Source organism: Pristis pectinata, chromosome 6 (assembly GCF_009764475.1).
Source record: "Pristis pectinata isolate sPriPec2 chromosome 6, sPriPec2.1.pri, whole genome shotgun sequence".
Taxonomy (NCBI): Eukaryota; Metazoa; Chordata; class Chondrichthyes; order Rhinopristiformes; family Pristidae; genus Pristis; species Pristis pectinata.
Window position 1 is genome coordinate 75,444,415 of NC_067410.1, and position 27,067 is coordinate 75,471,481.

The following is a 27,067-nucleotide window of genomic DNA, read 5'->3' on the forward strand; positions in this document are numbered from 1 at the left end:
AGTTTATCATGTCGATACAGTTTATTATTTTATAAACTGCTGCATCTTCTCTCAGTGCATCATCTTATGGCCAAAGAGCCTTCAAGTCTCCAATCCACTGTGTAGTTTAGTTCTTTGATGCTGTTTACCACTGGTCAATGTGAGGGCCAAACTCAAAATCTAAAATTCTTTCTTAGCTTGTAATTCTGGTGAATTAAATCTATCATTTTCTGAGAAAAATATTTGAATTAATATATGGCAAAAGTGACTCTAGTTTCAGTATACACCTTGTGTAATATATGCAACAATGGCGCAAGGGATTTTCAGACTTGGTGCATTTCCTGCTTACCACCTAAAGTTTTGATACCAATGTGGAAGGTGACAACGTCAGAAAATAATAGTCAAGAAAAATATCCAAACATACACACAACTGCAATTCTAATAAGAAAATTTCATTTTGAGAAACTTGCTATAGCCAATAATGGGCTTCCGCTATAAATGCTATTGTTAAATCAATCACAAGAAGCAATCTCCTGGTGACAGAAATTTTACCCCCTGGTACCAGTAGGTGGAGACACAACACTGTAATAAAAATCTCACCATTGAAAGGTATTCCAAAGGCAGCTTATAATAAATGCAAATCACAAATTGGCTTTTGCTCCAGCAGGTTGTATAATTAAGTGATGTTTTAGTTTGTGTGCTTTTAAAATGAAATTGCTTGTTGAACTGCTTTATGTTTCACTACTTCAGCAGAATGGGGGTACAATCAACTGATATCAAACAGTGATAAATATTGTGAATAAAATATCTTTAAAGAACAGTATACGTGTATATATTTCAAAAAAAAACTTACACTTATACCTTGCTGAATACAACAATCCATTAGTGCAAGTTTTATATATAGGAGCTGATTTTAAGCTCTGACTCCAACATCAGCAGTTTGCAATTACCTCAAGATCAAGTCAGTATTTTTAGTCCTGGCAATCTCAACAATCATCTGCTGGCAGTCTTGCAGGGGCCTCACTCTAGTTCGTAGATGAACCTTTCCATTTCAGGATTCTTTACTCCAAATGGGGCTCCTATGATTCTGGCAGCTGGTAAGTGCTTCGACTAGTTTCACTGGTGAAAAAGCTAAAGAGATTTTGGAAGTATACATTTTGAGTTATTTTTGTGGGGCAAATAAGAACAGGACAGAGTGCAGTACCAGAATCCCCATCCTCTCAATCCCCATAAATACCTCAGGCATGCCATCTTGCCTTGGCCTTGAATGCACCAGTGCCCACCCCTTTCCTCACTCCACTCCCCACCAGACATGGCTTTCCCATAGCTGCTGATGGCTCTCACTGCTGTGTGCAAAACCGGCAAAAGTATCCAGAAGCATCCATTTTCACCATGGTTCAATTCATTTCTGGCTCCTCAATCACCTGGCCAAAAGTCTATCCTGTAAGTATGAAAGATTACAAAGGCGGCACGGTATCATAGCGGTTAGCGCGACGCTATTACAGCGCCAGCGATAGGGGTTCGATTCCTGTCGCTGTCTGTAAGGAGTTTGTACGTTCTCCCGTGTCTGCGTGGGTTTCCTCCGGGTGCTCCGGTTTCCTCCCACATTATAAAGACGTACGGGTAGGTTAATTTGGGTTTAAAATGGGTGGCGCGGACTCGTTGGGCCGTAAGGGCCTGTTACCACGCTGTAAATAAAATTTAATTTAATTTAAAAAAAATTTAAATTAAAATATTTGAAGATAAAATATGTTTTTATTTATATGGATAATTAGAAGCAATTAATTTATAAGACAGCCATCAATATCTTTGTTGTGGTAACTATTATGATTAATTCATGAATTAACACGAACTACTAAAAATCAAAACAACAACAGCACCAGCGATCGGGGTTCGATTCCCGTCGCTGTCTGTAAGGAGTTTGTACGTTCTCCTGTGTCTGTGTGGGTTTCCTCCGGGTGCTCCAGTTTCCTCCCACATTGCAAAGACATACGGGTAGGTTAATTGGGATTAAAATGGGCGGCGCGGACTCATTGGGCCGGAAGTGCCTGTTACCACACTGTAAATAAAATTTAAAATTAAATTAAGAATTAAATTCTTGAGTTTGGATTCCTTTGTGTAAAAATAAATTATTCCAGAATTATTGTGTGATTATTGTCCAATGAAGGATTTAAACAATTTTTCATATTATTTAATTTCCCTGCCATCACCAATAATATTATTTGTCAAACTAAATATTCTTGAATATGTTTATTCAACAGAATATATATTTATATGATCTCTTGGTTGATAACAAAATACGATGCTTGTAGTAAATGAAGATGCTTGCTTTCTAATACATCTTCAATTAATTTAAAACCTTTTCAAACATTCTTTTGATTGTCTGTCATCAATAGCATCCTTCTCTGCTGCATCGCCATCATCATTCACTGATAAGTTAATAGGATTTTTCTCAGCACACAACAGGCTCTCTGTTCTAACTTAATCATATATTTCGCTAGTAATTGAGCCATGCTGTGGACTTCCCCTTGAAGAAGGAACGACTGTAGGTGCTGGGCAGGTGACAAAGGGTTTCATGGATGTCACCAACAAGCTGGGTGTGCTGTTCAGATCTTGCTTTTCAGAGATTGATGTGGCAGCAGAGTTTGTTCTTCTATGTTTTATTTCATTTGGAAGCACATCCGTGAATGAAATCTTTTTACATGTTTAGTTGAAGGATGCAGCTGATGTTTTAGAGCGTACAGAAAGTTTAGCAATGAGAATCTTGGCAGGTTTCTTGTCATTTCCTGCATTCCTTTCTTTATTTATTTTAGCTGTCTGAATAAAAATTGAAAGAAACAATAAATATTCTTGGTGGCATGAACTGAAATTACAATTCTGATATATCACAAAAAATGATGACAATAAATAATGGAATTATGCATCAAACTTGTGGAAAATCTGATGAAGTGATATTGTAGAATTAAAATACGGCATGCCATACAGTCATACCCAATCATTCTCTCTATAATTCCCATTTATCAAATTCTTGATCTCAGCTGATGGAAACAAGTAATGAGGAAAAATAGAAGTGTTAGGCAACTTGCCATAGGAGCAAAGCACTTCCTCACCTCTTAATGGTGGAATGGAACTAAAGCACATATAAGCAGAAAAATAAAAATGAGTAGGGAAAATAAACACAGATTATGCAGGACATGCCAAAGGCTACCTCTCCCAGCTGACTGCAACCACTCTTGACAACCCCTCATCAAAGTCCTAACCCAAACTCTGTGGTCCCAATCTCTCCCTAGTTAAAGCTCTGACACTACCTCCCCATTATCAAGCTTCTCTTCACTACAGTTCCCAACCCCATACCCTGCAGTGGCTGAAGGTATAAACACAAAATCTGCAAGGAAGATCTTTTTGCACATGAATCTTTGGGCCTCAAGCAGAATAGAATATTACAGTGGGGACATGCATTGACCCATACATATCATTGGTTTAATATTCCTTTTGAGAACAACTTCTGGCCTGTGTTTTTTATGTTCAGATGTTGGCATAAATTCACATTTATCTAGCACCTTTTCTGATCTCTGGAATCCCAAAATGCCTGCAATCAATTCTTCTCTTTCAAAGTGCATTCACAAATGTAAGGTAAGAAATGTGATAGCTAATCTGTACATTGTAAGTTTCCAATAAATTAGCAGGCCAAAATATACAGGCAAGGCAAAGTCATAGTGCTCACCATTAATTATTTGAAAACTGCCAAAGCAGAGAACTTCATGCCCCTTCCCAATAGCGCTGTTGAAGCCTTAAAATCCACCCGTGAAACAGACAGCACCTTGATTAAGTATCTCATGAGACTAACAGAACTAAGATTAGGACTAGGATAGGATTAGGGTTAGGATTAGCACTTGCTAATACAGAATTGCATCTTCTAGGCTAAGAATTTAAACCATAACTTTCTGACTGGAGATGAGAGCCCCCACAGTGCCAAGGTTAACAAAGCTAAACGTTTACCACAGCATCAATTGAACCCCTTGATTTAGGAATATTGGTGCAATAGTAGCCCAATAGTCTCCTTAAACCTCTTCTCCTTTCATTTAGGTCTTGGCCAATCCATCATATTTTCATCTGAGGTTTCATTACTATAAATATCCTTACCTAACAAAAATCTCAAAAATCTATAAAGTTTGGACTGACTATCCTGCATTCAATCACAATAAATATTACTAGTCACTTTTTGTGTAATGAAAACAGAAAAGACGAGTATTTGAATATGAAATTACCACAAGGATTTCCCACAGGATTCACCTGTTTGATGTGTTCTGTTATACTGGAATATGACAACCTGCACAGCCACTAGTAGCAGCCTTTGGCAGTACCTTGCATCTGAAGAAGTGATGTGAGAATATCCCATTGCATAATTTCCTACATGAAAATGATTATGCACATCTCAAAGTCTATCAGATATCTGAAGTGCTCCACTGAGGGTTTAATGTTGCCACCTCCCGATGCTCGTGCCCCAGCTTAGTGGCAATAGTGGATTTTTTTTTCTCCCTGGCAGGATACTGACATTACTTCACCTTCCAACCCCCTGTCCCGGTTTGCTATGGTTACTTGTCATGTCAAGTTGTCAGACTATTGCCAGATAACTGTCTGCAAATCAATCCTTAGAATCAATGCTGAACTCCACAGCCGGATATAGCTGGCTGCAATGTCCCAGCCACAGAAGCAACAAAGCAAAGGGTCTCACAAATAGATGATGATTCTATTAAAGTAGGCAAGAAGTCCATTTTTTTACTTCTGTGGCTTATAGTGTGCTTGCTCAGAAAACTCACACTTACTATTGGGGTAAAATAATTTGTCAATCAGTTCGGCAATCCAATTGTAATCTAATTTGTAAATAACTCAACAAGGAAATTAGCAGGCAAAGCAATTTTAAAAATCCAGCTTGAGATGATTAAGTGGTACCAATATATGAAAACATGTTTTCCACCTTTAATCGAAAATGATGCAACTATTTTCAGTAATGAAGGTTGAGTTACCTGCTTTCAGGCAATATGGCAATAATAAGATTTTGTGAAATTTAAGTTCACATGTCATGGAGATTAGCATTGAGAAATCGAGGGAGAAAATGTCTGTGCAGTAATATTAACAACACCTCTGCCAATTAATGAGCTCTTCAGCTTTAGAGATGTTGGATCTGTCTAACCAAAGAGCAAAGGTTGGAAATTTGGCATAAAGTAAGCCATGACAGACATGTAATTTGTGCAATAGAAAAAGTAGAAAACAACAGAAAATCCTGGTGGGTGCTTCAGTATAATGGCATAATAAATTGTACACTAGTGGCATTATTTAAAAGATTCTTCAAGATGTCGCTATATTAGTAGCAAGCCAAAATTTAAGGCATGATTTGAAATTCAATACGGTATAAAGAAAACTAAAGGCAATTAGCATTACTAAAACATTGCAAGAGGAAAAGAGAGCAAAAATACAGAACTTAAGAGCACAAAGAAGCCATTTGGGCAACTCTGTAAAGTAATTTAAAATCTAGATCAGAAGCAAATACTTAAAAGATAGGAAAAAATACAAAGCTGTGACCTAACGTTCTAATTTTAACTTCAGTACCTCATTTGACATATGGATTTCATCATTTCCCTTTTTGGTTGAAATTCCCCAAGGTATTTTGACTTTGTTATTTAATCGGTCAATCTCAGGAGCTGGAGGAATGTCGCTTTCACTTACATAGTTTGTTGAATTGGTTTGCTTAAAAGACACAATGCGTCCTTCCAACAATGAGGACCCTGTGGAAAGTATCACACAATAAACAACATGAAATTATTTATGCACCTTACAAATATTAAAATATGGTTGCTGTTCATGATGTGATAAACTAAAACATGGAGCTGAAACTAGAATACAAAAATTCAAGCCATTGTTTATTTTATTGAACTGTGCTTCATGACTGATTCAATCACATAATAAATATTCAGAAAATTCCTAATGTTTAAGCACTAAGAATTGTTTCAGAAGGCAGTATCATTAATTGTTTTCTTTCTTCAACTTGCAGTACAAGAATGATAAAACTTAAATCCTGAAGTCATCAATAATAGTTCACCTTGAAAACTCCATTAAAGGGACAATGTTAGCTTTCAAGGTTATGTTCAGGCTACTGGAGAAATTACATCTATCACAGAGTAAGCACTAAGGGAACAATTTTACTTGTTGATTTAAAATCTGTAATAGCAATTGGGATTCTCAACATAACAGTCCAGTTGCAACAATAGGATCACTCTTAGGCTGTAAAGCTAATACAACATTTTTAATCTGTGACATATGTCTAATATGTGGCATAGAATGACAGGTATTCGTGAAATTGAAACTCATTTAATTATAGTGGCAATGGCAACGTGGACATATAATTAACTGTGGAAGCAGAGACGCAGAGAACATTTGTTTTTCATGCTGGAGTATGTACACGGTCATGTCCCCAGGGGTCAGTATTAGGACCATTGCTCCACTTGAAATATATTAATGGCTAGGACTTGAGTATAAAGGGCATAATTCTGAAGTCTCCAAATGACATATAATTGTGAAATGTTGCAAATAGTAACAGCTTCAGGGTGGCATAGCCAGACTGGTGAAATAGGCAGGGTGGAGGAATGTGAAATGATGCATGTTAGTAGAAAGAATTGGTGACAATATAAACTATATTTTAAAGCAGGAAATGAGAGTTCTGGGGATGTACGTAAAAGTACTTGATAGCAGACCAAGCTGAAATGGTTGTTTAAAAAAAAATAGGTAGCTTGGTTCTGCAAACAAAGGCATAGAGTACAAACGTGGAAATTATGCCAAAAATTAATAGAAAAACTAATTACTACAGATGCCTGAAATCTAAAATAAAAATAGAAAATTCTGGAAATATTCACAAGTCAGGCAGCATCCATGGGGAGGCAAAGAGAGTTAATGTTTCAGGTTGACGATCTTTCATCAGGATTTTAATGTCCTGATCAATGTTATCCTGAAACTTTGTTGCACTCTCCACAGATGGCTGACCTGCTATTATTGGTCTTTTCTGAACATGCTACATCCTTTATAAAACTTAAGTATCATGTTCAATTCTGGATACCTCACTTTAGAAAGGATGTCAAAACCTTACAATTGGATTAACTAGAATAGTATCAGATATCAGGGAGTTGCAGCATGTGGAGAAACTAGAGAAGGTGGGGTTGTTATCCCAAGAGAATTGAAGATTAGGGGAGATTTAGAAATCATGAAGTGTTTAGAAGATGTCATAGATTTGACCGAAGAACAACAGAAGACCTGAAGAAAATGTTTCTGACACTGAAAGTGGGGATCCATCCAAAAGGATGGTGGAAGCAGATTAAATAACACTCAGAAGGGGACTGAAAGGTCAGCAGAAATGGGAAAACTGAATAGCTTCTCCAAAGAACTGTCAGAGACATATTGAACCAAATGGCTTTATTCAGTATTATGTTCTCTATTCTATGATTCTGTGATTTTAGTTACTGTTGAAAGTATTATTTAATAAAAATTAATATAATTTGGTATTAATCTGAAGAGAATGCTTTGTTGAAAAGAGCAAACCTCAAACAAGATACCCAGTTACCAAAGTATATCACCTTCCTAAAAGCTAGAATGGAAAGCAATAATGAAGATTTCGTGGATTACAAATTTAGATCAGAATTAACCTGTTCTTTCTTTGAAGAAAATTTAATGATCAGAAACTTGATTATCAGAGTAGCTCAGCCTTTTTTTTAAACAGCAGTGAAGACTGAAAGTATCAAGAGCTAAAGTTAAAAATTAGCACTAGATATTAAGTCAGGTGAAAATTTTCACCCGGGCATAGTAGAGTTGTAGAGTGAGTTATTATGGTAAGCAATGTTAACACGCTAAATGGGTTTAGTTCACAATTGGATAAAATCCTGGAGAGAATGAATTGAGAGATTCTGATGAGAAGACAGGTTGATGTGGTTCTTTGAAATGCAGACAAGCTTGTTTGGAACTAATGAGCTTTTCTTGGTCATAAAACTGTTCATAAATCAGCTACCTGCAAAGCAGATGTGACATATCTCCAACTTAATACCATGAAGTACTATCTACCTCTTTCAGTATGGATCTTCTTAGTTTGTTCTCTTCCAGCCATAAAGTGAACATGTGGCTTGTTACGACAGATGAATAGACCATATCTTTCCACAGCTTTAGAATCCAGGTAATTTGTTCTGATTATGAGTCAAAAAACAAGTAATTGCAATAAAAACTAGCCATTCAAAAACTTTATGTTAAATATACATTTTGATATGTATCATAACAATGGCACAACTGTCAGTACACAGATAGAGGCCTGCAATTGAACAAAGAATTTTTCAGTTCAAGCAAACTTCTGTAAACTAAGATATTATTGAATATGTTGTCTTAAGCTGTGGAAATAAAAAAATGCCTTAAATTGGAATTGGTCTCATATTAGATTTCAACATTTATTTTAGTTTTTCAAAAATTATAATTTCAATAGAAATACAATGATCTATTTTTTGTGTGGAAGAATTGGTTTCAAATGTAAAGTTTCTATTTGCATTTCTCCTGTACCTAATTTAAATTGATATATTCACAAATGCCATATATTTTACCCCATTAACATGCTCTCATTCAATTAGTTAAATAGCAGAGCTATACTATTTAACCTGTGTAAAGAATGTTCCAAGCCAATCTCCTGAATTAATTAGGCATTCTATTAAACTCTTGAGACATCAGGGTCCCTGATAAAGCTTAAATTTACTGCACATCGGTGGGCTCAAGAGAGTGGTAGTGGTGAAAATGATCCCATAGCAAGGCAAAGCAGGGAGTTCCAAAATATTAACCCAGTCATGATGAAGGAATAGAAATATACAAAAGCTTAAAGAAAAGCTGCAGCTGCTGGAAATCTAAAGTGCTGGAAACACCCTGTGGCTCAGACAACGTCTGTGGAAAGAGAAACAGAATTAATGTTTCAGATCAGAACTGGAAAAGAGAGAAAACCTACAAAGAAGGTAGGGGAGGGATAGGGAGAACAAAGGGTTCTCTGATAGGTCATACCAAATGGCTTAATGCTACAGAAACAGAGTATGCTTCTTTGTCTGTATAATGTGTTGTTAATGGCAGGGCTGTGGGACATGTCCAGCTTGAATAGAAAGATATGTTCAAAATATAGTCTGGGACCTGGAGAGAAACTTAGAGCTACTGTCATTCCTTTGCACTTGCTACATTTGACCTTTCTGATAGTAGAGATCATGAATTTGGGAGGTGCCTCTAAAGAAGCCTTAGTAACTTGTTACATTGCTCTCTGTCAACAATGCACACCACCCGCCACGGTATGCTGTTGGCAGAGGAAGTGGATGTTTAAGGAACTAGATGTTTAAGGTGGCAAATGGAAGTTGATTAAATGGACTTCTTTGTACTCAATGGTGTCAAACTTCCTGAATGTCAAAGGGGAAGGTTTCCATCATGCTCCTGACTTTGACACTTGGAGTAAGTTTTATGTATTATGTAGAGACTAAATGCAGCAAAATCCTTTCTTAGCTTAAAATATTTGGGAAAGGCAATAGAAGACAAGCAAAAAAGAAAGAGCAAAAGGAGCCATTGTGGTAATTTATCAGATCTGTTTCAATTTTCATGATCCAATAAATTGTCAATATCAAGATATATAAATTTATTGAAAGAAAAAAAAGATATCAGCCAACAGATGGCAATAACTTGGACAGATTATTTAATGAAACCAGTTTACTACACTTCTTAATACCTTTAAAATCCACAGATTATCGAGTCCATTGTGAGAGGTGTTAAATTTGCTATACAGTTCACGTTGGCAGCTTGTGAAAAGTGTTTTATATATAAATCTGAGCAACAAGAACTTGATTTTATCACAGTTCCAATTACAAAATTTATTTTAGCAATACCTCTTCATTCTGGACTGTTCTTTGTTGATTGTTGTGAATCAAATATATCTGTGGCTGAGAACATTTGCAAGCTACCAGGCCGCTGCTAATGTTGTTCTTTAATAACTCCCACAGGGTATGAAAAAGTGGGTCTGGATGACTCACCTACCCACAATCCTATGAAGGAAGAGTCTCATCTCTCACTTGGAGAAATTGTCAATGAGTATTTAGCATTCTTGTGGCTCAGGGAACTAATGACTGTATATATGTTAAAGTACAAGCACTGTTCAAATCCAATTCTGTAATTGAAAAACTATTATTTTGTGAACATGCAGATAGTCTGTGATGCCAATATCATTTCCCAGGAGTCTACCACGATGCTTTTATTCTGGCTAATTATCCATCTTAAGGGAATTCATGATAAACAACAGTGTGCAGCCCTGGCTCGTTGATATATTGCTTTGTTTCATTTCATCTGTCTGAGTATATTCAATCCACTTACTTTTCTACATTATTTGCAACCTCATCAATTTTATTGAGGGACTAAGGTGGAGGGACACTGTCAAGGCTGAAAAGAAGTACTTTACTTGGGAGAAAGAAATTTGTTGATGCCTTGGTTTTGAAATCCCCAAAATTGTATATGAAAAGGCAGTCTGAAGGAGCTAATAGGGGAATTAAGAATAGAAAACAAAAATGAATTTTAATATTGCCACAGTGGGGATGTTGGAAAAAAGGTCAAGCATGACATATATTTGTAATTAAGAAGGGTCAGTGGTAAACATTAGAGGGAGTACTAACCCCTATAAGAAAAATAGAATGAATAATTCTGACAGTAGTTGAGAGCAGGAGATGAAAGAGCCTTTGCCAAATAGATGGGGTTTGTACAGCTAAGTACTCTGCCGAAGATTTAAAGGAACTTCCTCTGGTAATAGAACAAGAAACTCTTGAATAAAAGGCACTTTGATATGAAAAAAGAAACACAAATCTTGCCAATCACTTCAGAAGTGAGATGTGAGAATCAACTGTGATGTCAAGGAAAGTAGCAAACTCATGAATGTTCCTAGATTAGCAAATAATGCCATGAAATTTATGAGGTGGCAACTGATGCTTAGATTAGCAGCAGAAATTGTCAGAAAGCTTTATTATCTATGAAGTTTATATGCATAAAATCTTAAATTTTGCACTCCTTGGCTCACACAAACTGGGAGGAAATTATGAATCGCGAGCACAATTTCCTTGCCAGAAGAGAACCAGATTTTTTGCTTAAAAATTGGATTATGTTGCATCACTTTTGTTGTAGAAAAGATGCCATACTTTGGTAGAAATTTCAGTGGAGAGTCACTTTTACAACATTATAGATCACCTCTTTCTTATTCTTCTCACAACATCGAAAGAAGCCTTTGAGCCCATCAAGACCATACCAGCTCTTGGAACAATTCCATTAATCCTATTCACCCACTTATTTCCATGTAACCTATTCCCTCTCACATGCCCATCAACTCCACCCTGATTCTTCTACCACTCACTTACACTGGTGTAGTAACCAACTAACCTACCAACCAGCAAATCTTTGTGATGGGGGAGGAAACTAGAGCACCCAGGTGAAACCCATGCTCCATACAGACAGCCCCTGAGGTCAGGATCAAACTCAGGTTGCTAAAGCTGTGAGGCGACAGCAGTAACCCACTGCACCACTGTGCCACACAACTTGTCAAACTAAATTGTATGGTTCCAGGTGCATTCTGTGACACATAGGATGTATAAAGTGAAGACAGTTTTTTTTACATTATAATTTCACTGTGTAAACTAAGTGCAGGAAACAGGACTGAACAGCAGGGTGAACTCTCTTGACATTTAACTCCACAGATCAATTATTTCAGGTTAGTTGAGAATTACGTTGAAGAGGATCTCATTATGTTCAACTGGGCTGAAAAGGGGTTTGGATTAGTAAGAAAGGCTGAGATGAAGGTTACTTTTATTTTACAAAATTATGGTGTAACACTTTGGTTAGGCCTTATTTGGAGTATTGTGTGCAGTTCTGGTTGCCGTATTGCAGGAAGGATGTGGAGGCTTTGGAGAGAATGCAGAAGAGGTTCACCAGGATTTTACCTGTATCAGAGAGTATTAGCTATAAGGAGAGGTTGGACAAACTTGGATTGTTTTCCCTGGACTATCAGAGGCTGTGGGACGACCTGATAGAAGTATGTAAAATTATGAGAGGCACAGATAGGAAAAAGACTCTGGTTATTTACCCTAAGGTGCAAATGTCAAATACTAGAGGGCATAGCTAAGGTGAGGGGGGAAAGTTTAAAGGAAATTTATAAGGCAAGTTCTTTTTTTTTACACACACAGAGAGTGGTAGGTGCCTGAAATGTGGTGCCAGGGGTGGTGGTGGAAGCAGGTATTAGAGCAACGTTTAAGAGGCATTTATACAGGCACATGTGCAGGCAGATGGGATTAGTTTAGGTTGGCATTATGGTCAGCACAGATATCATAGGCTGAAGGGCCTGTTCCTGAGCCGTGCTGTTCTATGTTCTGTGGTCGCCTTAGTTGTAGTCTTCAAGTATCAACAGCAGAAGGAGAGCTCCAGAAGCCAAAGAGGCTGAAAGAGAGGAGGGAGCGTGACTGTCCAGGTATGCCTGACCTTCAAGAGACTCCTGGGATCAACGTCCTTCAACCCATCAGACAAAGAGCAATTGAACTAGATTGTGCTGAATCCACCCTACAACTTGGGCTCCTTTTATTTTTGCTACTCCATGGGTGCATATAATGCCTGCCTCACTGCCCTGGTTGTATCCATGAGCAGCAACTAGGCCTCAGGTGACAGATCCTGAGGCCCTGGCCCAGAACACCTTGATGACCTGTTGTCAGCTTACTACTGTCAATAAACTTTTTAACAGTTTCTATGTCTGATAGATGCAGTTAAAAACAGTTGAAAGGAATTTGAATAATTTAAACATTATTAAAAATTAAATTTACTTTAAAAATGCTGAAGAGGAATTCATTAAAACATTAAGATTAGGAGAAATTAAAAAATACCAAACATTATCTCAAATCAATCTCCTTAACTTTTTAGTCCAGGTCAGTGACCTCATTCAAATGAATGGGCTTTGGCTCAATAAGCCAGCCAGAGCTGGTGAAAAGGAGCAGATGTTAAGTGTATTCAGCTCCTCAACTCATACAGCTGATCTCCATCCTTAGACCCAATGATAAGTCTATCAGAGTCCGACTTTCCGGCCTCACTTCCATTCTGACCAGTGCACTGCAGCTGGACACCAGATCTCTAAAGAACCACAGGCTAGCGAGCAGCACAACCTTGACCAATGCATCAGTGGTAAGATCTTCAAATGAAGTGGTCAATGAGATCTGCCCCTGCTCTAGGCAGAGCTCTAACCAGACAGCAATGTATGGACCACACTCTTAGTGGTAGCAAAGGTCACAATCTTCCCCCAAAAAGAGGGAAATTCATCTCGTTCTCCCTGAGTAGTGAGCACCCAGCAGCATGGGCATGTGTATTTGTCCAGAGTGTGGGATTCTAGTTACTGTATTATTAATGGGCTGGAAATCAGGTTGTGACTGTGCATTAATGAACTAAACAGCACAACTGGCACCGGTTGAAGGCTGCAATTACGTTAATACAATGCATGCACAAATTTCAAGTAGGAACTGCACCAGATTCATTCTGGCACAATGTCCTCATTTAGTTTCTTATGCAATCAAATTTTGGGCCTGGTACATTTCAGTCAATTCTATTAATTTAAAATTATCAAAATGCTTAAATTAAAAATATAGCACAAAATTAACTCAGAACAGCTACTTTTTAGTGAGTAATCACAATGCTTTTATTCTGATTTCATTCAGTATATTACTTCTCATACTTTTTATGACATAGAAAACAGGCCATTTGGTCCTCTGAGTCTTTGCCAGCTCTCAGAGAACTCCCATCAGTCCTGTTCCCTCATTTAATTCCCTGTAGCCTTTTCTCCCTCACATGCCCATCAATCCCCACTCCTAGCCCCAATCCCAATTTCCTGCTAGCCACCTACACAGGGGACCATTTACAGTAGTCAATTAACCTACCAATTGACACGTCTTTGGGATATAGGAACAAGCTGGAGTGCCCAGGGGAAACCCATATGTGTCAAAGGAAGAATGTGCAAACGTCACACAGGCAGCACCAGAGATTGAATCCTAGCTGCTGGAGCTGTGAGGCAGCAGCACTACCTGCTGTGCTACTTTGCTGTCATTTTTTTGACTTAAGCTATCAAAACAAATTTCATATCGGCATTAATGGATCAGCATTTCAGCATTTTCCAACACAGGCAGCAGAAGGCAAAATGACTGGCCAGAATATCACAGAAACTTGGAACAATATAAAATTAATATAACATAGGGCCCTGTGAGGTTGGGAACCACGTATTTTAATTTATGAAGGAAAATATCATAAGATTTAATACAATAACAAGAAGCTATTGTTAAAAAGAATGTTGCAAGGGTACAGCTTTGGAGTCATAAATATTTTTCCGACTTCTACTGATCCAGATCCTTAGCGAATGGCAGACAAAAGTATATTCCCGACACAAAATCTACAAATTGGCAATAATTAACTTCTGGAAAAATAATCTGGCCAGGGCAGTGACTGAAACTCACACAAGGACGTAAATGATTGAATGGAAGTAAATACTGCAATAACACTGATTTGCACCATGAAGCTGGAGGGTAGAATTCTCTCTCTCTTCCTCTGTTGCTCATTCTTTCTGCAGGGCAATACTTGTTACAGAATTCACTTCTTTTGAGTTTCACCCATTTCCTGAGCAATTCATCGCAGCTTGCATTCTCCAATTCCCTCTCCCTACATATCCTCTTTCTCTCCTCTCCACACTCATTCACGCTGCTTCACAAAACTGTGTCATATATTCCACCACATTCTGCCTCACACAGCCACGAACAGGCACAGTTCTATTCACTGGCATATTTGCAATCTCACAACTTTATTGTCACCACTGTTATTTTATCATTACTGGAAATAACAAACACTGTGCCTGGAATTTCCCTTCAGCTGTATAGTTTTTCAGCACTAATTGTCCAAAATCACTGAACCCAGTGCAAAAGATCAAAGAATATTAAGAGCAAATTACCTGTTAGTACATTTTTAGCAGTAATTTAACAATCTGTCCCAAAAGTTAGGCTGCTCCTTCCATAACCTGCACATGTCCCCAGATGGAATTCATCACCATTGCAAGTTTCTGCCAATTCGGCATATTTCAAGGCCTCCAAGAAGGCTCTGAAAATTAAGCTGTTTTAGTTAAGGCATGAACACATTTTTTTTGGATGTCTTTATTTAAGTTTAATAAGAAACCATCCACCAATATAATCATGAAGTGATTCAGTATAATTTTTTGTAATCATTTTCAGTTTTCAAAAATCAGATCATTTACAGATGGTGGTGGATTATACATAGGATAAAATGCTTACTTACTTATGAGTTAAACCTATTTTTGCCTGTGTTGATAAACTGCAATAAGTTATCATTCAAGTGGTTCAAGTGTTCTTGACGGCAGAATTTAGTTTGGTGAAATGCAAAAGAGCTTAAATAAACACTCAAGAAAATATATTTTGTGTCTGAATTACCAAGTGGAAACACTAGTTCAGTAAGTATTTTAATTTTGGCCAGTAGATTGGCTGCTTTCAAACTGGATGAAAGTGCAGTTGCCAGTCCCTTCAAGAAATTTATACTTCATTTTCAATTTTTTTGCATAATAGAACATTAGTAAGTAATAGTATGGAGGATAGATCACAGAAATTGTCACCAATGAAGATGGAGTTAATACGATTTAAAATTCTAGGTCAGAGCAGATGTTATGAAATCTGAAATAAAAACAGGAAATGCTTCAGTTCAGATGAAAGATCTTTGACCCAAAACATTAACTCTGTCTCTCTTTACACAGATGCTGAGTGTTTCCAGCATTTTCTGTTTCCATTTCACTTCAGCATCTGCAGTTTGTTTTGGCTTTCATGTCCTGAAGTCTGCCTTTGTGGCACTTATCAAACAAATATACTTTAAAAACTGCTCATCATTAAGCTGCATATAAGATTATTTTAAACAGGATGAATTTCCTTTCGTGTTCCAAAAGGTATATTTTCCTGTCGGATCATGTAAAGAAATGCAAGGGTCAACTTTGTTCAATATCCATCGTCTAAGGTCTGCAGAAATTTCTACATCATAGAAAAATAAAATCTACAGAGACAAAAGTATTAAGCTGCATTACTTTTACTTCAGGCTATTACTTTTTGTTATTTAAAATAGTGTTAACATTGCTAAATAAGAAAAAGCTTTAACGATCTCTATTCATTTGTTAAATGGATCCTGGAGTATTACCTCTCTTTTTCAGGATATTTATTAATCTGAACTCATCATTTTTCCAAAAGATGGAGCCATAACTTAATGGTAATATAAATGCATATGATAAAATTTACATTCCTTTTCCAATGTTGGAATGCTTTGGATTATAAATATCTTCATCTGCACTGTAGATATACAACAGTGTTGAAATCTTCTGCCTGAGAGAACTCTGAGTATTGGAGATACACAGACTCACCACAGTTTCGATCTCCCAGACTGCAGATGTAAACAGATAATGCGTATTGAATGACAGAGTATTCAGACTACTAAATTAGCAAAGGTCAGTAAAACACTTCACGACTGTAAATCAATGTAAAGTATCACTTTCACTATAAGAAGTATTGGATAAACATACATTGTATAAGATAGTGTTGAAAAAATGTAAACCAGCACCGAGAAGCTGCTAATCCTAGGTTAATAGGCCCACGTTAACTCAAACTTTGCTGAATAAATCCCGATAGCCCATGACGCACATCAAAAAAAGCATTGGACCTCATTTGGAATCATGCTAGGCTTTTGAACACATCTTTTGTTTGAAGGTCCCAGGAATTTTCATATTTATATCCATATTCTTGACAATTGAAAAAAACACTACTGCTGGTGCAGTAGCCCATGCTTACAACAGAGATGTGGTACAACAGAAGATCTCTTGAAGTGAGAACACAAGATTACTTTTTTCTCCTTTTCCTACTAGTTGAAAGCTGCAAGATGTGTGAGGAGGGAGAATTTGAGCTTAAGTAATTATTTACTTTAAAAGATTGCTCTCATCAATCCTTAGTATATGTGTTCTTCAGGATAGGTCAATACCCATATAGATCAACCAAATCAATGGCTCTTCATTATTTGATGGTATACTGTGAATACTACAATGTTAAAATAGTTTCGCACTGAATGAGCTCAGTAAGGTTGACTTTTACTTAAAGAAGGTACATCAACACAGCATGAACTGATTACGGTATTTCTCTCCATCTCTGTCCTAACACAAATTAGATTTAAAAATGCAGAGAAGTCATTAGCAGATATAATTTTCAGCAACAGGGACATGATAGATCTACACTTCCTTCCTCACCTATTACATCAATGCAGATTATAGTAAGTAACAAATGGAAATATAGGAACAGATTTTGGTAGGTCACTTAGTCCCTCAAAGCTGTTCCACCATGTTATGAAATTTTATGAAATGATGTAGCTGATCAGTGATCTACTTCCAAATAGCCACATTCGCCCAATTTACTATGAGAAAACCTATCAAACTCAAATATAACAGAGACAATTGATTGAATGTCAACTACCATTCAATGAGAGAAGACAGAACTAAATACCTACCACCCTTTGCATGTTTCTTAATGTTATTCCTGAAGGTGTGCAATATTTTTAAGTGATGCTCTCTTGGTCTACACTCCCTAACCAGCAGAAACAGTTTGCCTTTATCAGTATTCTTTTAGGTCTTAAAAGCTTTTATCAAACCATCCTTAGCCTAGATGCCAAAAATCCTAGATTATCTCCATATAATTTAAATACTGGAGAGACTGGGTATTATTTTGGTAAACGTATGCTGCAACCCATCCCAAGCTAATATATCTTTCCTAAGATAAAATGCCCATAATTGGTCAGCTTTCCAGGTGTAGTCTGAACAGGGCTTTTTAATAACAGCAGCAGATCTTTTAATCTCCTGCATTCTTCACATATAAAGATCAGGATTCCATGAGTCCAATTGTTTACATTCTACACATGGTCTTGGTATTTTAATGACCTATGTACTTAGAAACCAGAGTTTCTTTGGACCTAGACAATTTCTAAAATTTCATCACTACTCTATTCTAGCCTTTACAGGTTCAATGTGAATGAGTTCAACATTTGCCAACACTAAAATCAATTTCCTAGTTTTACTCATTTCCTTAATCCAAAATTCTATGTTTAATTTCATGCTTCCATCTACACTGTTTATAATGCCACTTAACAAATCTGGATGCCTGGCTTTCTATCTCATTCCCTAAATCATTACTGAATAAAGTGAATAGTTAGGCCTCAAGACAGATGGAACAGTACTCATCACATCATGCAATATCACCCACACTGCATACCCACTTTGCCTCTTGATGCTGAGCCCATTTTTTTTAGACAGATCAATAATTTGCCTTTAATTTCTTCATCTTCAGCCTACAATCTTTACAAGGGGCTTATCAAATTTTCATATAAATAACATGTAGAGATATTCTCCTGTGGACTACCTTAATCACCTCTTCCAAAATATTCAATTAGCCAAGATCTAACCTTAACCCTTTTGTGGCCCAGAGCAGCTCCTTTGATAATAGATGGCTCTCTGTAAATTTAGTGGCGATATTCATCAGCTGGTTTACTCTCAGTAAGTTAGCTTACAAAAGGAATTCTGTACGTGGATTTCTACCTTTTATCTGATCGAGATTTTCTTTAGTTTTATGATCCCCTTTGAATTTCACCATTTGGCTGCTCCAACAAACAACAAGATTCAAGGGGAGCACACCCGATAATATCCAGTCAGCGACTAGAAGGGTATTGCTGTAAACATATACACTTCCACAACAAAGTAGCACTCCATCCTGCCAGAAGAACAATTTTATTGAAATAACAACATCCCAACATCAAACATAATAGATGTCTGGTAGTGATTTGGCAGATAATAATTCAATTTAGTGATTCCGTAGTATTTTAAACTATAACCAGAATCCCTATAATGAATTACTACCTTAAACACACTGCCTGATGAATCTCATTTTCATGATATGAATGATAGTTTGCAGATTGACACCAAAAAATCTTAGAGCCTATTTTTACCTGGGAAGTGCCAGTTTATGCCACTAAATGAATCTAGTTCATCAGTGAAATAACAACTACCTTTTAGATGAACAGAATTAATGATACGCTTTGCAGAAATTAATATTATTCAATGTACATTTCATATATTACAGTAAACACCACTGAGCTGCACAGCATTCACACTTGACTCTAGCATTTAAGTATAAATCCACACTGAAGTGTATACACAAACCATAAAAATTCTACATAAAAATTAATTGGCTGATCTTAATCAAGCTCTTAGTGGACAAGACAAAACATTAGTTCATTACAAACTCGTTACTTCAATCAAAGATCTCAAAATGTGATTCATCTTGCTCATAGTCCAGTTCTGCTCTAATCTGGTCCCAGTCCTGCCAATAATACTAAATTTCCTCCGGTACTTTTCCCCATATGTCTTTTGTACATCACAGCCGCTACCTCCACCCAAACCCCTGCATCTCATTGCCTTAGTCCATCGCTCATTGTTCATGTGCTGTCCCTTAGCAACATAATCTATAACAATAGTCAACACCCAGATAAATTCAAAGCTCCCAATATTTCTTTGTCATTTATATTTCAATTGCTCTTGCTATTTTCTTCAGTTTCAAGTCCAACACCCCAATCTCATGGAGCCCAATTTCTGACAGCTTAACTGGTAAAGCCAAAACCATGAGCCTGACACAACAGATTTTCTGAAACAATCTTTGGCTTCCACTTCAACCTGCTTCTAATGATGCAAAACCAAAATATTCCACTTTTGCATTCTCCCCCACACACAATCACTGGATAAGAATTCTTTGTTCCACCTCCAAAATAGAGCAGGCCCTCAATCCTACATTTACCCAGTCTCACGTAGACTTTATTCCATATTTCTGTCAAGATACTTCCCTTTTGAACACTTTCCTTCTTGACATTTCTCTGTTATACTTGCCAACTTGTCCAGCATGATATGTCTCACATCCTTTCATGCAATCCTATCAGTTCCATTCTAGTTCAGCTTCACTAGCTTCCTGAATTTCATTTGTTTACACAGTTCACTTTGCACTTTAAGTTCAAGCTCTATATCTAGTCATGACATGCAACCTTGTGAATGGTTTCCTTTCCTTGTGGGAGTTGCAGTACCAGGTAATAACATGTAGAAATCAAAAGCTCCAACAGTTTCTGGTTCATTAAATGGGAAGAAATTATTTTGCAATTCACTGTAAGTATCATTCAGGATATCAGCTACTAAAATGTAGATAATGATACATGAGCATGTACAGATTTCACAGAAATCATGGTCTGAAGGGTCAACAAACAAAACCGAAAAAGAAGCTGGTGGATCATTGTGTGCCTTCTGACCTGCAACCAGTAATTAACAAGCAGACTTGAATCAGCAAATTTTCTTCACGAAAACTACTGAACACAAATTTATCCCAGAATTAGTATACTTAGAAAAATTAAACACAGTTGGGTTCGGAGCGGGATGGAGAAATGTTTATTGTCGTTTCCTTGCCTTTGCACCCAGCTTCCATCATAATCTGTTACGAATTAGCTGAACCAGGCCAAAGGATCAGAGAATTTAAAGCAGGAGTTATCCCAAAAGAAATTAAAGTTTGCCCTAAACTAGTATGCTGGCTCAAAACTAAACTCACCTAAATCATGTCTGTATTATGAATTACAAAATGCTGGGCAATAGACCCTGCTCCACCACCTGATTCCAGGCACATTACCAAGGTTCCACCAATTGCATTGGTTAAGGAAGATGTTAATATTCTGAGAGGGACATTTGAAATGCTTTTGATATCAGATAAAAAATATTTAATTTAACATACAACTGAATAGCAGGCAACAATAAACTTCTTTAACTATTGCAGTCTTTTTAAGTCATTTTAATAGTTTAAGATAAAAGCAGAAGACATTGGAAGGAATCAGCAGGTTGGGCAGCAACTATGGAGAAAGAAACAGGTTGATTACTGCTTCAATGTGTATTGCCAGCATTTACTTTTTACTGATTTCCATCATCAACAGTATTTTGCTTTTGGTTCTAGGATTAATGTCAGGTTTGTCACAGGCAAAAGACTGGACACTCTCATAAAAAAAAGCTTATTTTTGTTGCTAACTGGCTTCTTGCCTCATTAATAAAAGTGCACTTGGTTACCACACTTAAATTCATCAAGGAATTCTGATTAATGGAAAGGAACAATTTTCTAATTGTGCAGAAAGCAGATTCTCTCCAACGATTAATTTAAATATCAAATCAACTGAAACATAAGACCTTCTTGAAGGAGACCAAGGGTCCCAACTATGCTGGGTGTGGTGAGTTACTTGCTGCTTCACCATCAGCTGGGTCTGCCGTTACCAAATGTGGATCTGTAATTCTGTCCACAAAATCATCTCCAGCCTTTTGGATCCACATGGCATTGCAAGCCTCACCCACAGAAATACCTTAAAAGCTGGTGAAGCCACATCCCCAGCTGAACCATCTGTCCAATATTTTGAGTATTTGTATTTATTTCTGAGAATCGCAAACATTCACAATCACACAAACACTATTAAAAATAAATATTTTAACAAAAGGAACTTTAACAGCTAAAACACTAGAAAACAGAAAAAATGTAATGTACTTAAGTTTTTCATTATCATAGAGAAATTTAACTTACCAGTAAGCCATCTCTCCCTTTTGTTTTTGTTCCTTTCCATTGAACTGAATGGATTCACTGGTTCTACACATAGCTTTAGTGGGCTGATTTCTCAGCGTAACCCAACAAGGTTGCTCCCTTTTAACAAAGGCCTCAGATCTCCATTTAGGATCTGCGGCAGGGTGAATGGCCCAAGTTTTGCACAGGTCTTAAATGAGTACAAGAATTTTGCTAAGTCATCCTCTGGTATTACTGCTCAAAACTCAGAGGCTCCTGTGCATATGTACATTAAATGCATTAAGGTCCCAGATCAAATTTATAGAAATGTGTAACATTCATAAAAAGGACACAATTGCATCTGTCAGATGAGGTTTAGATAAAATTTCTTCATTGAACCCATAAAAAAACATTGAAAGATATGGATGAATTTCCAGCCCAATATTTATGACAATTATATCGTGCAATTTATTGTAAGTAACACTGTGAAAGATCTACAAGTATATACAAGTCTGGAAACGCATTTTGAACACTTAAGGTCATTCATGTTGATGCTGTATCACATTAAAAAAAGAAAACAATATGTTACAATATGCAAAGACACATTCTCATTTTACCAGTCATACTTTAAAGAAAAACATTAAGATTACTGACAGATTCTAAATAGAATCAGCATCTAATTGACCCCAGGAAAATATAATATATTGGTTTTGGGATCTTCTTTTGCAAAATAAAGTGTTAGGAAGAAGAATGGTTTGACTGATAAGTAATCATGGGATCTGTCAATTGACATCAGCCTCTAAGGAAAGTGCAATAATTGTACACCTGCCTATTAGCCATATGAATGGCACAGGGAAACTTTTATCATTGTAACCCTGCAGAAGACTTTAGTTCATGTAGCAGTCATCTTCATGTAGGACAGGCATCAAATTGTGCGGTAAATCACAGGGTCGGAGAGGCATCAAATCAGGAGAGTGCGGAACTGGGGAACAGACCAGAGATCGGTGATTATCAGGGGAGAGGGGCAGCACACTCCAGAGAGGGGGGTGGGAGGGCGAGTTGTCAATGAAGTGCAAGGACGTAGTTAAGTAATTTATGTATATTAAAGGCCTCCCAGTTCACCATGGTACAAGTAAGGCCACGTTGTTCCAGAAGTGCCCAGTGACAGGCGGAAATTGTGTCAGGGTCACAAGAATGATTGGAGCCAAGAAATGCCTGGTCAAATTTCCCAAATGGTATGATATGACGCAGAAATGTTCACAGACTTCAGGTAAAAATGATTTTCAATTGCAATGCACTGAAAAATCAGAATTATACAATTGTAGCTGAACGCAGTGCGTGGCAGGAAAGAAAACGCAGAGACTGGCGGTTGGACTGGAGCACACTTTACTGAATGAAACAAAGAGCGCGCACTCGCCAAAGTAACCGACAGCCTCTCCGGCAGACGTGACGTGCGGTCCCCGCCGGAAGGCCCGCCCCGAGGTTAGTCCACGTCTCCGTTAGTTCGCGTCGTGCTCCTGCGCATGAGCCCAGGGCCGCTGATGGCAGTTTGAGTCCTGTGGGTCCGGGCTGCTACACCACCCGCCACCACCCTCTGCCACCCCAAGAATCACCCATCGGGGGTGTGGGATCCCCAGTCTGTGTGTCCACCTTGGGTTGCCAGCCCCTCCGGCGCGGTGAGAGCACCTTCACGGGCTGTCCGATGTCCAAATGCACCGGTTTGAGGTGGTCCACTGTGAAGGTCTCTTGGCAGCCCTCCACCTCCACGACACATTTGATCCGTTGTGCCGGATCACCTTGAAGGGTCCTTCGTACGGCCTCTGCAGAGGGGACTTGTGCAGGCCCTCACGAATGAAAACGTACTCACAGTCCCTGAGATCCCTAGGAACAAAAGTCAGTGTAGTGCCATGTCTGGAGGTTGGAACCGGTGCCAGGCTCCCCACCTTGTCCCGCAGCTTCGTCACCACTTCTGCCGGAGTCCCTGATGGACCTTGGGCCTCCGGCACAAACTCACCCGGGACCGTCAGGAGGTGCCATAAACCAACTCTGCTGAGGAGGTGCCCAGGTCCTCCTTGGGGGCCGTGCGGATGCCCAGTAGAACCCAGGGAAGTTCATCTGCCCAGTTGGGACTTCTGAGGCGTGCCATCAGGGCTGACTTGAGGTGCCTGTGGAAACGCTTGACCAAACCGTTGGCCTGTGGGTGGTATGCCGTGGTGTGGTGTAAATGGGTGCCCAGGAGCTGTGCCAGTGTTGTCCACAACCCTGACGTGAACTGTGCCCCCCTGTCGGAGGTGATGTCTGCTGGAAGTCCGAACCTGGCGATCCAGCTTGCGATGCGCGTCCTGGCGCAGGACTCCACGGATGTGTCCGCTAGCGCCACGGCTTCCAGCCATCTGGTGAACCTGTCGGCCATGGTGAAGATATACCTGGCACCCCGGGAGACAGGCAGGGGGCCGACGATGTCCATGTGGATGTGCTGAAACCTGCCAAGCGTCGGTTGGAACTGTTGGAGGGGAGCCTTCACGTGCCGCTGGACTTTGGCGGTCTGGCAGTGTACGCAGGTCCTAGCCCAGTGTCCGACCTGCTTGCACAGGCCGTGCCAGACGAATTTGTCTGAGACCAATTTGATGGACGTCCGGATGGACGGGTGGGCCAGGCCATGTAGCGTGTCGAATACCTGCCGCCTCCAGGCTGTTGGTACCACGGGCCGAGGTCTGCCAGTCAACATGTCGCACAGGAGCCGAACCGCTGTAGGGCCAACGGGGACATCCTCCAGCCGGAGTCCTGAAACGGCGGTGCGATAGGCCGGGGTCTCGGTATCTGTTTGTTGTTCCTGCGCCAGCACCGTGTAGTCGACCCCTGGGGCTGAGGAGGTCACTGAGTGGATATGGGGACGAGACAGCGTGTCGGTGACCATGTTATTCTTCCCCATGATGTGGCGGATGTCAGCGGTAAACTCCGAGATAAACGAGAGGTGCCTCTGCTGCCGAGCCGACCATGAGTCCGATACCTTTGCGAGGGCAAAGGTGAGGGGTTTGTGATCTGTATAAGTGGTGAAATCCTGTCCTTCGAGGAAGTACTGGAAGTGCCGGATGGCTAGGTAGAGCGCTAGTAACTCCCTGTTGAAAGCACTGTACTTCACCTCCGGCGGTCGCAGGTGTCGGCTGAAAAAGGCAAGCAGTCACCACTGGCCCTCGACGAGCTGCTCCAGGACTCCACCGACTGCCGTGACAGAAGCGTGGACTGTGAGCGCCGTGGGTACATCAACTCTCAGGTGTACTAGGAGGGCCGCCTTCGCCAATGCCTCTTTGGTCTGCTCGAAGGCTTCCGTGGACTCCGCGTCCCATTCCACCTCCTTTGCCTTGCCAGCCATCAGACTGAACAGGGGCTTCATGATGTGCGCTGCCGCCGGCACGAACCAGTGGTAGAAATTCACCATCCCCACGAACTCTTGCAGGCCCTTGACCGTGCTGGGATTGGGAAACTGGCGGATGGCCTGAACTTTGTCTGGCAGAGGGGCAGCTCCATGCTGGTTGACCCAGTGGCCCAAGAAGTCGATTTCCGGCAGCCCAAACTGGCACTTCGCTGGGTTGATTGCCAGTCCATGGTCGCTCAGGCGTTGGCAGAGCTGGCACAGATGTGCCACGTGCTCCTTGCGTGACTTGCTGGCCACCAGGATGTCGTTAAGGTAGATGAAAATGAAATCCAGGCCTTGCCCAACCGAGTCCATTAGCCTCTGGAAAGTCTGAGCGGTGTTCTTGAGGCCAAAGGGCATCCTTAGGAATTCGAACAGCCCGAAAGGGGTGATGAAAGCTGCCTTGGGCAAATTGTCGGGGTGCACGGGGATCTGATGATAACCTGGGACCAGGTCAATTTTTGAAAAGATGGCCGCCCCGTGGAGTCCTGGATGTGGGGCACCGGGTATCTGTCGGCGGTTGTGGCGTTGTTAAGTCTCCTGTAGTCCCTGCAGGGCCTCAACCTCCTGCGGACTTGGGCACCACGTGCAGCGGCGATGCCCAAGGACTGTCCGAGTGGCGGATGATCCCCATCTCCTCCATTTTCCGGAACTCCTCCTTGGGGAGGCGAAGTTTGTCGGGTGGCAGCCTACGGGCCCGGGCGTGCAGCGGTGGTCCTTGTGTGGGAATGTGGTGCTGTACGCCATGCTTGGGGCCGGTAGTGGTGAACTGTGGGGTGATGATGGAGGGGAAATCCGCCAGCACCCTGGCGAACTCGTCACCCAAGAGCGTGACGGAGTCCAGGTGAAGGGCCGGGAACTGGGCTTCCCCGAGCTGGATGGTTTGGAAAGTCTCGGCGTGGACCAAACGCAGGCCTTTCAGGTCGACCAGAAGGCGGTTGGCCAGTAGGAAATCCGCCCCTAGTAATGGCCGTGACACCGCTGCTACCGTGAAGGTCCAGGTAAGACAACTGGGGCCGAAACGCAGCAGGATGGTACGCAAGCCGTATGTCCAGATGGTGGTGCCATTCGCAGCGGTGAGGTTGGGGCCTGGGGCCGTGGTACGGGTGTCCATGTTTGAAGGATGAAGGACGCTGATCTCGGCCCCGGTGTCCACCAGGAAACGTTGCTCGGAGTGTCGGTCCCAGAGGAACAGGAGGCTGTCGCAACGGCCAGCTGTCAAAGCCACTAGCGACGGCCGGCCCCGGCGTTTCCCGGGAAGGCACATGGTGGACGGCAGCGGCACACATTTGACCCCCACCTCTGATGGTAAAAACACCATTGGTCCGAACCCTTGTCTTTGTCCCCCGTGGGTCTCGGCGGTTTTGGTTGTGGGGTCTTGGCCTTAGGCTGTGCGGTTGCGGTTAGGCAGATGGAAGCTGCTCCCCGCTGCTTACTCTGCCACAAAATGTCCGCCCTGGCCACAAGGCTGCGCGGGTCACTGAAGTCTTCACCCGCGAGGAGGAGGCAAATATCCTCTGGCAGTTGCTCGAGGAACAGCTGCTCGAAAAGGATGCAGGGTTTATGGCCATCCATGAGCGCCAGCATGTCGTCCATCAGCTCAGATGGCTTGCAGTCGCCCAGGCCATCCATGAGCAGGAGCCGCGCGGCTCGTTCGCAGCGGGAGAGTCCAAAAGTGCAGAGATGGAGTGCCTTGATTTTAATGTACCTGTCCTCCGTAGGCAGATGGTGCAGGAAGTCGATGATCCGCGCTGCCATGTCCTGGTCAAGCGCACTGACCACGTAGTAGTACCGCATGGCGTCGACTGTAATGCCTCTGATGCTGAACTGGGCCTCAGCCTGCTCGAACCAAACGTGGGGCTGAGCAGACCAGAAAGTCGGGAGCTTGAGCGAGACTGCGTTGTGCGAGTCTTTGGGATTC

At 40.4% G+C, this 27,067-nt stretch overlaps 1 protein-coding gene across 1 annotated transcript; it reads right to left on the reverse strand.

The window, feature by feature from the left end:
* Positions 1–2,385: 2,385 nt before the first annotated feature.
* On the reverse strand, positions 2,386–24,663 carry LOC127571861 (uncharacterized). The gene is made up of 4 exons (XM_052018606.1): positions 24,467–24,663; positions 8,086–8,204; positions 5,590–5,765; positions 2,386–2,796 (listed from the first exon to the last, which is right to left on the reverse strand). The coding sequence occupies exons 1-4, from the start codon at positions 24,661–24,663 to the stop codon at positions 2,686–2,688; spliced, it is 603 nt and encodes a 200-aa protein (XP_051874566.1). The 3' UTR covers positions 2,386–2,685.
* Positions 24,664–27,067: the final 2,404 nt, after the last annotated feature.

Coding starts and splice junctions, on each gene's coding strand:
- LOC127571861 (XM_052018606.1), bottom strand. CDS start 24,663: ATGGGGAAGAATAACATGGTCACCGACACGCTGTCTCGTCCCCATATC. Junction 5,766..8,085: donor GAAGATCCATACTGAAAGAG/GTAGATAGTACT, acceptor TACTTTCCACAG/GGTCCTCATTGTTGGAAGGA. Junction 2,797..5,589: donor AAATCCATATGTCAAATGAG/GTACTGAAGTTA, acceptor ATTTTTATTCAG/ACAGCTAAAATAAATAAAGA.